This window comes from Quercus lobata, chromosome 4 (genome assembly GCF_001633185.2).
Source record: "Quercus lobata isolate SW786 chromosome 4, ValleyOak3.0 Primary Assembly, whole genome shotgun sequence".
NCBI classification, from domain to species: domain Eukaryota; kingdom Viridiplantae; phylum Streptophyta; class Magnoliopsida; order Fagales; family Fagaceae; genus Quercus; species Quercus lobata.
The window spans coordinates 73,592,366-73,605,193 of record NC_044907.1 but is presented as its reverse complement, the minus strand read 5'-3'; the positions used below and the strand labels follow the sequence as shown (position 1 = coordinate 73,605,193).

Genomic DNA, 12,828 nt, shown 5'->3' with positions numbered 1-12,828 from the left:
GCCTTCTTAGATGCAGAATCCGATGATGATATCGAACTCGTTCGCTCGAGACGCGATTCTCACATGGTACCGTGGGGAGTTTGTGGCGACGAATGCAATCATCGACGCGCTGTGCGCGCACCTAACTCAGTTGGCTGGTGCCGGAGTCGAAGGGGTGGCGTTGTCGGAATATGACGCGGTGTTCGCTACAATACACCACCAGAGGTTGAACTGGATCCCAATGCTCCAAATGCAGAAGTACCACTCCATTGCCGATGCTGCGTTCGAGCTCCGGTGAGTTGCTGCTCTAAAGAAAAAGTACAATACGATCAATGAACAAGACCATGTGGACTCGACCGCCAAGGTCGAGACGAAGAAGAGCGAGGAGAAAACAGTCTCAGTGTAATTTTTTGATGTAGGCATATTTCTTCAAAATCATACTTCATTGAAGGTTTTTTTTTTTTTTTTTTTTTTTTGATACCATTCAAAAAAGGCATAAACCATAAGTAACATTTACATCATGTTCCATAGTCGTCCAGCAGTAGTAAGTTGGCTCTTTTGTAGCTAAAACAGCTAACAACCATACATAGTTAAGGATAACCTTAGAAACAAAAATCAGCCTGCAATCTAATCCCATCTGCTGTAGGGAGGACATGTCTGCCATGAGAGTTCTCTCTTTCCAATTTGGGGCTCGCTTCTTGTCCACTACTTGAACTAGCTTTTTGCAATTACTTAACATCAAAATTTGTTGATATCCAAGGTTCTTAGCTTTGACTGTTGCCTCCACTATCGCCTCCTGAACTGCACCTGCAACAGATCCAGTAGCACTGCTCCTAATACCACAAAACACCACTTCTCCTTGTAGATTTCTGGCCTCATATGCAAAAGCACTTCTTTTAGCTCTCTTTCTTTTTGCACCTGCTAACTTTACGATCAGCTGCCACTACCCACCAATTGGAATTTGGTCTGTATTTTGCTGATGCCTCTGTGTGCCCAGTGAATCAGCCTCGTTAAAGATTTCATGGTACCTGCAAGACAGATTTTGAGCAGTTAAGAGCACTTCTATTGTTCCATATTGACCATAAGACAGTAAACAGAGTTTGCAGGTATTTCATTGACTCCCAATCCATCCTTTTGTGTCTTATCAGCAAGGACCCAACCCACCCTTGGACAGAAACATTGTTTAGCTCAGAAGTATGAATACCCAATGATGAACCATGCCAAATGGCTCTAGCAAAAGGGCAGAAGAGGAAAAGATGAGTGGTGCTTTTATCCTCAGAATTGCAGAGAGGGCATGTACTATGGACATTGATCCCTCTATTACACAAATTTAGAAATGTAGGAATACTGTCATGCATGACTTTCCACACAAAGATTCCAATTTTCAGAGGGATTTTTACTTTCCAAATTAGGTTCCAAACCTCCTGGGGAATGGTATTGTGAGCATGGTGATCCTGCCTTGAGGCCTGGTAGTCTTCCTGAAGTATAGAATAGGCTTTGTGTACCTAAAATGAAACCCATCATTTACAAATAAGACAAAACGTATATCTGGCCTTCCCAAGGCTAAGTCAGTACATTTGTTGTATCCATTAGTAGCATTACTTATATTTCTCCTCAAGAAAACAGAAGTAAATCTATAGGCAGTGAACACTAAGATCTAAGGGCATTAGTCTATGATAATTACTAGTGCTAAAGCTATGCCACCATAGCCTAGTAAACATTGATAAAAAAAATTTAACTGGCATTTATTGAACAGTCATTTATGCATAAATAAAAAAAGATAAATGTATTGTGTATTGCTTGTGTTATTGGATTATGAGCTATATATAGTTCATGGTTCTGTAAATTTAGTTGTAGCAAGCTTGAAGCCCCCCGCTTTGATTGTAAGAATGAACTAGTTGGGGGCAAAAAAAAAGTATTGGTCCCCTGTATGAGTAGAATTAATGTGATATGCTTCCATTTATGCTTCCATTTTTTCTTTGGAAAACCAAACAAGTAGCATGTTGAAACATTCAAACCCAGTACATCATTGTTCAACCTTTCAAAAATAAATAATGCGACCACTTCTATCCAAGTTATATAATCTTTAATAGTATGTGCACATCTTGCCAAAATGAGTATCTGGTAAAACTAACTTCCCATTGCTGAACAAGTTAATGTTGCAGATGAAATTTAGCTTCCTTCACAATGTTAGCCCACCAAAACTCGTAGTTTCCGTGTTCCTGAAGTTTTGCTATATATGATTCCCCACTAAAACTCGTCCCCTCTGTACTGTATGCCAGCATCACGAGCAAACCAAATGGTTTGGACTGCAGCCTTAAGTTTTGCCACAAAGCTCAATGAGCTGATCCTTGTTCATTCCGGATTATGACTCCCGCTCCTGTTCTATGTTAATCCTCAAAAACTGCACCATCAAAATATTCCTTGTACATAGGTTTACAGGGAGGATTCCAATGCAGTGTGAGATAATACGTTGGCCTATTACAACTTGAGTTGTTGAAGTACCTGAGTTGCAGATTGCTTGAAATTCCTGCCAAAATTCTATAGCCTCACCTGCTATGACACTTGGCTGTTTTGTAGACTGCTCAAAGACCCACTTATTCCTTGCCTTCCAAATCATCCATGACAGTATCAGGAATTGCTCCAGTGTTGTCACAACCCTCCTCCAATACAGGCCAAAATATTCTAACAAAGTCTAGGAATTCATGCTCTAATTACCTCATTTCTGTAGCACCAAATTCTTTGTGCCTCTTCACAATTCCATAATTAATGCATCATGTCATCCTCATTTAATTTGTAGCTTGGACATCATGGCTACGTTAGAACCCTTCTGTTCACTAGATTGGCACATGCAGGTAGAATGTTATGACATGCTCTCCATGCAAACATCTTAACTTTATTAGGGACCTTTGATTTCCAAATTGAGCACCAAACCATCTCCACTGCAATTTTACTGGAGCTTCCAATTCCTATTGAGCACATCCTATCTTGTACATTTTATTTATTTTTTCATACCAAACTAGAAATTCAGTACCTATTAGAAGTTTCAGCAATCCAAGCTTTTCTTAATGTAATGAAGATAGGAACATTGAAAAGCAAACTCATTAGAACCATTGGTTTATACCCATGACATTAGTAGGGACTATAATACCTAGTACCACAACAATAATAAAAATCTATACAAACTCACAAGATTTTCATGTTTGTTAAGGATATTTAAGGAATCACATATCCTAGATACAAACAAGTGAACGATAATATTCAAATCACAAACCCGACATATATGGTGTGTTGAACTATTAGAGACAATTAAGGGATTCCCAATCAGCTTAATTAAGGGGTTTCTAGTCAGCTGTAATTATGGACTGTTAATTTTTTGTAGTACCATAACAATAATAAAAATCTATACAAACTCACAAGATGTTCATGTTTGTTAAGGCTATTTAAGGAATCACATATCCTAGATACAAACAAATGAACAACAATATTCAAATCACAAACCCGACATATATGGTGTGTTGAACTATTAGAGACAATTAAGGGATTCCCAATCAGCTTAATTAAGGGGTTTCCAGTCAGCTGTAATTATGGGATTTGGCAACTGTTAATTTTTTGTAGTACCATAACAATAATAAAAATCTATACAAACTCACAAGATGTTCATGTTTGTTAAGGCTATTTAAGGAATCACATATCCTAGATACAAACAAGTGAACAACAATATTCAAATCACAAACCCGACATATATGGTGTGTTGAACTATTAGAGACAATTAAGGGATCCCCAATCAGCTTAATTAAGGGGTTTCCAGTCAGCTGTAATTATGGGATTTGGCAACTGTTAATTTTTTGTCTAGGTTCATTGTAACAGCATCTATATATTAAGACCGATGTAAAAGTTCTGTACACAAAAAATCCAATCCAAATTGGTTCAACCTTGTCATATTCGATCCCTTGACCAAATTGCTGACATTTTTACCAAACCTTTGGGTAAGGATTCTTTTCGTCGTCTTATCAGCAAGCTAGGCGTTACTCATGTACACGCTCCACCTTGAGGGGGAGTATTAGAGACAATTAAGGGATTCCCAATCAGCTCAATTAAGGGGTTTCCAATTAGCAATAATTATGGGATTTGGTAGCTATTACTATTCTGTCTAGCTGCAATTATGGGATTATGCTGTCAATATTTTTGTCTAGGTTCATTGTAACAACATCTATATATTCAGACCAATGTAAAAGTTCTATACACAGAAAATATAATTCTGACAAATCTTTGTCCTCCAATCTTATTTTACATGAACATATTCATTTATTGTTCATCAGAAAAAACTCAATTATTTGTCTTTTCCAACCTCATTGTGCAAAGATGAATCAAGTATGGCTCTGTCTTGCAACTCTACTCAACCTTGCCTCTTAGCTCTAAAGCTTAGCACTGAATTATCTCTTGAATTTGATGCAAAAAGTGCGAAAGATTAAAGAGACACACAAACAAAGAGAGAGAGAGAGAGAGAGAGGTATATGTGTCACTTATAGAATGGAATCAGGATTGTAGAATTCTGGAGCTAGTTAAGTGCCCTTGATGGACTTCTTGTGTTCCCAATTAAACCAACAAAAGATTCATCTAGCTTAAGAATGTCAATGGAAGACGATATAAAAAATTGAGCTACTGTGGCATACTATAGGCACATCAATTACTACATTTGAAAAAACTGGCTACTAAGAATAAACCCCAAAGAGAACTCATAGAAAGAGAATCCATTGAGTTGAATCTTCACAAATTTTCTTGGGCTCAACATGTTGATTAGGAGCTTTCTCACATTTTTCTTGTTCATTGTTCTCAACTTTTCAATTAGATCTCTCCATCCAACATCTTTCCCCTACTTTCTTTCAAAAGAAAACTGGAGTAGCACTTGAGCTTTGTTGATAAACAACAGTATATGTAGAAAAGAAATCATTCTATGAGACAAAGGGTCTCACTAAAAAGCCTTAGCAATATGGAAATATCTTCACAAAGAGTGGAAAACAAATTTTGCTAGAGGATAGGAAATAGCTACCTCATATGTCAGATAATGCACATAGTTATCAATAAATTTGAGCAGGCTAAGACATAGCAGTGAAGATCTAAGACATTGCAATTCCTTGCATGTTACGGGCACGAACTCCTTTCAAAATTATACTGGAACTAAATTAAAAGAGCATGAGGCGTGTTATATGTAAGGAGGTGAGAATATGTGATAGGTATTTTTTTTCATACTTGATGCACTTGCCACACCTGCACAGAGTTGACAGTTTGTATTTAGAATGAAACGTAAAGTGAAAAAAATCAAATGTTACTTTTTCTTATCTATAGAAAATGGACATTGTACCTAATAATAAAAACTATAGATATCTATTTAACACAACTATAAAATAAAATAAAATAAAATAATTAAAAAAAAAAAAAAAGAACTAAAGGATGGAGCTTATTCTAATAAAGGACAAGAAGGATTCTTCTGAATCATAGAAAGAGAAAAAAAAAATCAGTTATTAAAATAAGCCAAAAGTCATGATTAATAGGAATTGAGTTCCCATTTACTAACAGCCGTTTAGCTTCTATGAAAATAGATAATCCCCATTTTTTTGGATAAATAAACATTTTCATTAAAAATCAAAGAAAATTGCTACCCAGTACACAGGCTTGACTCAAGTACAATTTTCTTTTCACTTCTTATTTAACATGAAATCTTCCTAGAAGGTAGTGTGAATCTGCACCCAAACTCTGCTTCAAGATGTGGTAGTAATATTTTTCTGATTTCCATGGATTGGTAAGTAGTCAATCAAAAACATAATTGCAAGGCTCGATGCATCATATATATATACACACAAACAGTTTTTAAAAATACCACACATTATATGAATCTTGAAAAAAAAAATTTATTGCCAAGACAATCAATCTTTTTTTTTTCCAATCACTTAATAAGAGTATTGGGATAGGTACTAGCAATTTACAATCAATCCTTGTTTCTCTAAGTTGTGAAGAATGTTTATGTCCATATATTTTTGGTGGCTTGAGAAGTTAAGCAACATATAGTGCCAACCTGAATCACAGATAAAGTTCATTACAAAAACCTTGGCTACAGCCTACAAGTAAATTGGAACTTTTGCATTGGATTACAGAAGGTATACTTCTTTTCATCGTCAAATACGTTGTGTAAGCAGATAGTGTAATTGAGGTGAGTTCTTAAATGGACAAATGTCTATGGATATTATATACCTGAGAACATTCATTTAGATAGCCAATCTTCAGTTCACAGTATGCCATGAAGTTTGAGATGCTTAGCTCATAACCTTCTGCAAAATTCAGAGGCTATTAAATGCCGATTTTCATTTTCCAAGTATCCTTTCTACATGCATAAGACTGACTTGAAATTGGAGCTTTTCTGTTAATGCTTGTCTTGTATTCCATTGACAACAATGGGACTCAAAACTACTTTGAAATTTTAGTTTGAGCTATAGGAAATTGGCTAAAAAACATGGACAGCGGATCCTAAAGAATAGAAAGATCAATTCCAAAAACATAAGGAATAAAGCAGTTATATCAGCAACTACAGTCGCTATCCCAATAATAATGAAGTTGTGGCCCAGCCATCCTAACTATAATTCAAATATTCCTAAGTAATAGAAAAAGAACAAAAAATAATAAAGACCTATGCTTTTAGATTATATTATTGAAAAATAGCTCTTTAGCCAATTAACAAACTATATCGTTTCAGTGATCCTAACCAAAGGCATTAAAATGTCAAGCCATTTTAACTTTTGGACAGCATTTCCTACTTTTAAATGGTCAGCTAACCTAGTAAACTATCATAGACTAGTAAGGTGCAATGTTGCAACGCGAATCATTCATGATTCTCATCTCAAACAATCTTGTACACATCCAAACAAATGTAGTGTAGCTTTTAAAAGTCAAAATGATACACATTTTTCTAAAAAATTCAAGATTCTGTGTTTGGTACATATCAATTTTTAAAATAAGAAATCATTTGATTAAAAAAGAATGACTGGAACTAGGAAATTAACTGTTGCAGAATTATTCTTGACTATAGTAAGTACACATGCTTGATAAGGTAAGCAGAAAATATGCATCATAAGTAGACTAATCAAATCAATAAAATATACATATGAAAACCTACTATCCAATAATGAAAACTAGACTGACCTCCCATCCAAGGTGGAGGAAATTTTGGACCTAATACAAACTCCAACACCAACTATCACAATTAACTGCATTAGAAAAATAAAAATCAATTAAAACAAAATAAATACTTGAGTAATTGAAAAGTCTATGTTAATAATTTAACTATGGATGAGCCTCTTAATTTTGAGAGAGAGAGAGAGAGAGAGGGAGAAGAGAGTGACAAAAGGCATCAAATGATAAAGAAATTGGATGGAAACAATAAAGGAGGAAACAATCTCAATGTAATTTTTTGATTGAGGCCTATTTCTTCAAAGTTCAATCAAAATGTCCTTTTTTTTCTTTGATGGTGGAAAGAAATTGAATTTCGAGTCATAATTACAAAGTCATGTTCCGTTGAAGTTGAACCCAAATGAAATCCATCATTTACAAAGGTTAAGACAAAACACATATCTGACCTGCCCAAGGCTAAGTCGAATCCATTGAAATCCTCACTTGTTTTTCTCCTCAAGGGAGCAGAAAGAAATCTCTAGGCAGGCGGGCACAAAAGTCTAAGGGCCTCAGTCTATAATTACCAGTGCTAAAGTTATTCCACCATAGCCTAGTAAACATTGATAAAATAAAAATAAACAAATAAAAAATGGCATTTATTGAATAGTAATTTATGCATAAATAAAAAAAACATTCATACAAAGTAGTATAGTCTCACGAGCTAACATAGAATTGTCTAAAATTATCAATAAAAAAAAAATTTGAAATTGTCTAAATTGATTAAGTAAATTAATGAGTATTATTGGCAGGGTTAATATTCACATACAAAATTAACATTACACAAGCTTGATATTTTAAACCAATCATTGGTTACGATATGAACAAATTTTTTTTGATGTATCAATCAATTTTATTAAATACAAACTAGAGTACACAGAGCCTTAAAGGGAAATACACCAGACAGAGGAACCCTTTGTATGCACAAAAAATACAAGCAGTCACCTTAAATCAGGCCAATAGACTAAGTCTGCCTATCCTTAAAAAAAAAAAATAATAAACCTACATAGGAAATAGAAATACAACAAAGGGATGATCCTTGTGAACAAACCAACAGTTGTGACTACATCAAGACACCAGAATGCACCATTTTGTAGAAGACTAGAAATAACAGCCATCATCATAACCATATTATATCTTCTTAAATAGCATACAAGTATTCAAGCCCCATTTGCCGCATACTATCCATGGCATCTAAATTACACCCAAAGAAATTAAATAAGAAGGTAAATCCATAAGATATCCAAGATACATAACTATAATTCAAAGGGACAGGAAAAAAAATTCACAGTTGCTAATAATAATAGAAACTTTTATGTTTTCAGGTATAGAGATTCATTCTAAAGTCTCAAAAATAAAAACATCACATACCATAGAAACAGTTATCTTCTTCCACCACGTTTGTGGGCATTCTTCTTCAATCTTCTAAGCATGATATGCTGCTCTAATTTGACCATCCTCACAAGGCACTTTGGTTTTCCAATTTTAAACATAAGATATCCCATAAACATTCCGAATATTGTTCCACTTGCGTAACCTATGGATACAGCTTGCCAACCAAACCCATTTTCATGCTCTAAATTTTCATCTTGTTGCAAGGTAGGTGGTGGTGGTTGCTTTGCCTCATTGTTGTCGCATGTTCTTGACAATGGAAACCCACACAATCCCAAGTTTTCGGTGTACGAATTATTGTTGAATGTATTGAATTGATTTCCTGAAGGTATGTGTCCTGTGAGTTGGTTATGTTATAGATTTAAGACTTCAAGCGATGTTAGATCTGTCAATTGACTAGGAATCTCCCCACCGAGCTTGTTGAAAGAGAGGTCCAACCATTCAAGATTGGTCAAATTTCCAATTGATGATGGAATATAACCTATAAGGTTATTGTAAGAAAAGTTGAGCCCCTTGAGTGATTTAAGCCTTCCAATTATCTTTGGCATCTCTCCTCTGAAACTATTGTTTGAAAAATCAATGCTTGTTAAGATGGTTAGGACTCTCTCCATCTCAATATAATGCCCTTTCATCATGATATTCAATGAATCTTGATAATAATTTTCTCCCATATATTTCGATGCAACTTCACTTTCTTCCACAATCTTCATGGCTTTCAAATATTTGAAATATTTTATTGGCAAAGGACCATTAAACTGATTGTTAGAGATGTCTATGATTCGCAAATTCGGGAAAGGAAATTTGGTTTTAGGATTGCCTATACGACCTTGAAATCTATTTGATCTTATGACAAGAACTTGCAATTTATAAAGACTTCCCAACCAATAAGGGAAGACTCCATTTATCTTATTGTTTCCAAGATCTAGAATTTCCAAGTCCCTACAATTTGCCAAAGATGGTGGTAATGGCCCTTCCAATTGATTGCCATTAAGGTTAATAGTCCTAAAATTATTTCTGATCACAAATGTTGTAGGAATGGTACCATGAAGGCTATTCATTCGCAAATCCAAGACCGAGAGGGAAGTAGAGTTTACCAAACACTTAGGAATCATGCCACTTAAGTTGTTATGAGACAAGTCTAGAACTCCAAGGTGAATTGCATCGCAAATTAAAGAAGGGATTTCTCCCGTTAAATTGTTATTGGAGAAAAAGATGAATTGCAAATTGGAAGAATTTAGAGTGGGAAATTGTCCTTGTAGCAAATTGTTACGAAGATCAACATAATATAATGAATTATTCCCCACATCCCCCAACCATCTTGGGAATTCACTGATATTGGAGTAAGCCAAGTTCAAATATTGAAGATTGGGCAGGGCATAGGCAGCATTATTATTGATGCTAACTGAGTTATTTGACAAATCAAGAGTCTCAAGATTTTTGAACTTTGAAAACATTTTAGACCCCAACATAATACTCAAGTTATTTGATGGGAGAGATAGGATAGTAAGGTTCACAAGTCTAGATACTGACCTAGGTATAGAGCCATGTAGCTTATTATAACCCAAATCAAGATTCTTCAATGAATTGTACTTGAATTCACCAATCTCACCAAAGAATTGATTACGATCAAGATACAAAGTCTCCAAAGATGGCATACTGAACAACCAAGATGGCAGTGTTCCATTTAGGAAATTTGAACTTAAAGAGAGAACAATTAGATTCAAACCACTTACATGACTAGGAAGGGGACCAACAAGTTGATTGTACCCAAGGTCTAAAGTTGAGAGATTCGGCAAGTTGAATAGTGATGACGGCAACAGACCTGTTCAAAATATTCACCAATAATTAAAAAATTGTTAATTTGATGCGTCAGCCAAAACTACCTAAAATTTAAAAGTGGTAATAAAATCTCACCGTTAAAACTATAATCTGACAAATCAAGGGTTTGTATACTGGGAAGGCAGAGGATGTTATCTTCAAGTTTTCCCCGCAAGTCACAGTAATGGAGACTAAGAGTTGTCAAAGAGGAGGATAGATTCGTCAAAGAATTAGGTCTAATTGAGGACATATTTGTCCCACCCAGAAGAAGTTCCCTTAACTGAGTTAGGTTACCAATGACACTTTTCCATACTGGAGCTTCGATTGATAACCAATTCTCAGAAAGATCAAGGGTTTGTATACTGGGAAGGCAGAGGATGTTATTTTCGAGTTTTCCCCGCAAGTCACAGTAACGGAGACTAAGAGTTGTCAAAGAGGAGGATAGATTCATCAAAGAATTAGTTCTAATTGAGGACATATTTGTCCTATCCAGAATAAGTTCCCTTAACTGAGTTAGGTTACCAATGACTCTTTTCCAGACTGGAGCTTTGATTAAGAGCCCATTCTTAGAAAGATCAAGTGAAACCAGTGAAGACAACTGAGAGATTTCAAACGGGATTTGGCCAGAAAATACGGAAAAAGAAAGGTTGAGATAAGTCAAACTCTTAAAGTTGCCAAACTCAGAAGGAATTAGGGAGCCACGGAAGTGATTGTCAGCGAGGTTCAACCTCCTGAGATTGGGAAGAAAAAACAGGGTACCGTTGGAATGAATGTGGCCCATAAGCCAGCTGGAAGTAAGGTCCAGGCCAACCACATGGCTTTTGTTTTTGTCACACTCGACCCCATCCCAACTGCAACAGTGCTTATCCTCCCGCCAACTGGCTGTTTTAGGATAAGTATTTGAGGCAGAAACACGTTGGTCAAGAGAAAAAGACTTACTAAAATGGAGTAGAGCAGAGCATGGTGGCATTGAAGACAAGGAAGAAGAGAGAGACGATGGAAAGGGAAGTTGAGAATGCAAGATCAAAGAGAACAAAAAGAAGACTTGATACTTCCAAGTTGAACGCCCCATTTGATACCCAATTCAACAGAAACAAAACTCTGAAAATGGTGTAGTATTTCTGATGATGTTATAAGGAAGGTAGGGGATGGAATATTATATATATGCTGACAAGTCAACTGAAGTCTTCTACCTTTCCTTTATTTAAAAAATAAAGTTAATTTCACGTCATGTGTGAGGTGACGTGAATTGTACAACTTGTACATGTTCTCATATTTTAAATTTTCTAGGAACTTCCGTATATTAATTATAATATTTTAGTAATTGGTAATTGAGACCAGAAACTGGCAATTAATTTGAAATATTAGGACCACAAAATTGCATTAGATTGCTTTTATTTTAAGAAAATAATTCTTTTAAAAATCGTTGGAGCACTAAGGCCCTGGTTGGAAAATGAGTTTTAGTAATTTTTTTCACATTTTAAATAATATTATACATATTTTCATATTTTTTTCTTACACGTATATCAAAAACACCCAAATGATATAACTCAAACTCCTCTCTTAAACACCCTCTAAATATTTCATTTGAAATTGAAGTGGTTTTATATCTAGCTGAGTAAATATTATTATTGTGTACTAAAATTAAGAATTAAAATAGACAAGTCGGTGGAGTCAAAAATTTGGTTTTGAAAAGTTATATATATATATATATTTTTTTTTTTAATTTAAAATAATAATGTACAATATTCTCATTTGTTAATAAATAAATGATATTTTCAAGAGTCATGCCAAAGTCTGATAAAGATGTGGAGGTCACCGTCACTTCTTGTTGGGAAATTGATAAAAATTAAAGTGGTCAGAGCGTGTAAATTGGTGGAAGGTAGGAGGTTTGTGTTGACACTTAAAAAGTTTGATTTTAGAAACTTGCACAGTTTTTTCTCCGCGCCAAAGTCTTTTTTTTTTTTTTTTTTTACACTTTGAAATCTTAGGGTCATTTTGTATGTGTTTTTAAATAATAATTTTTAATTTTTTTTAAAATAGTGTAAGTAAAAAAAATGTAAAAATATATGTAATAATATTTAAAAACTAAAACATGTATTTAAACACGTATACCAAACAACCTTTTACCTTTTGAAAGTGCATATCATTGTTTTTTTTAAATCAAAGTGCGCAAACTTTTTAATTGTTTGATTAGTTAAATACATTTCTAAAATCATCTACTACTATTAAAGATTGTCCAAAAGCATTATAGATTCCACTAGTTTTTTTTTATTATTATCAAATAGATCTTTAACAGTGACACCAAGAAATTAAGGTCCCTATAGCGTGGAGGTTTAAAGCTACATAGTAATGCAACTGACCCAATATATAGACATTTTTATCCAAAAATATCACTTAATTATTATTCACATTTTA

The 12,828-nt window shown here is 34.6% G+C and overlaps 1 protein-coding gene across 11 annotated transcripts; it reads right to left on the bottom strand.

Moving 5' to 3' along the window:
* Positions 1-480: 480 nt before the first annotated feature.
* LOC115987523 (receptor-like protein 35) lies at positions 481-11,525 on the bottom strand. Of its 11 annotated transcripts, XR_004091119.1 has the most exons (6): positions 10,507-11,525; positions 8,572-10,414; positions 7,611-7,753; positions 7,177-7,241; positions 6,232-6,308; positions 3,123-5,250 (listed from the first exon to the last, which is right to left on the bottom strand). XR_004091119.1 is itself a non-coding variant. In XM_031111096.1 (4 exons), the coding sequence occupies exons 1-4, from the start codon at positions 11,480-11,482 to the stop codon at positions 5,166-5,168; spliced, it is 1,215 nt and encodes a 404-aa protein (XP_030966956.1). In that variant the 5' UTR covers positions 11,483-11,525; the 3' UTR covers positions 3,123-5,165. The 11 variants fall into 11 exon arrangements, 3 of the variants coding, with proteins under 3 accessions (XP_030966956.1, XP_030966955.1, XP_030966954.1); XR_004091117.1 differs by lacking the exon at positions 7,611-7,753; XR_004091123.1 differs by lacking the exon at positions 7,611-7,753 and having other exon boundaries at positions 10,326-10,414.
* Between the last annotated feature and the right edge of the window lie 1,303 nt (positions 11,526-12,828).

Excerpts from the sequence above, each read along its gene's own strand:
- LOC115987523 (XM_031111094.1), bottom strand. The coding sequence starts at position 11,482 with ATGGGGCGTTCAACTTGGAAGTATCAAGTCTTCTTTTTGTTCTCTTTG. Across the intron at positions 10,415-10,506 it reads GTCAGATTATAGTTTTAACG|GTCTGTTGCCGTCATCACTA; the intron begins GTGAGATTTTAT and ends TATTTTGAACAG.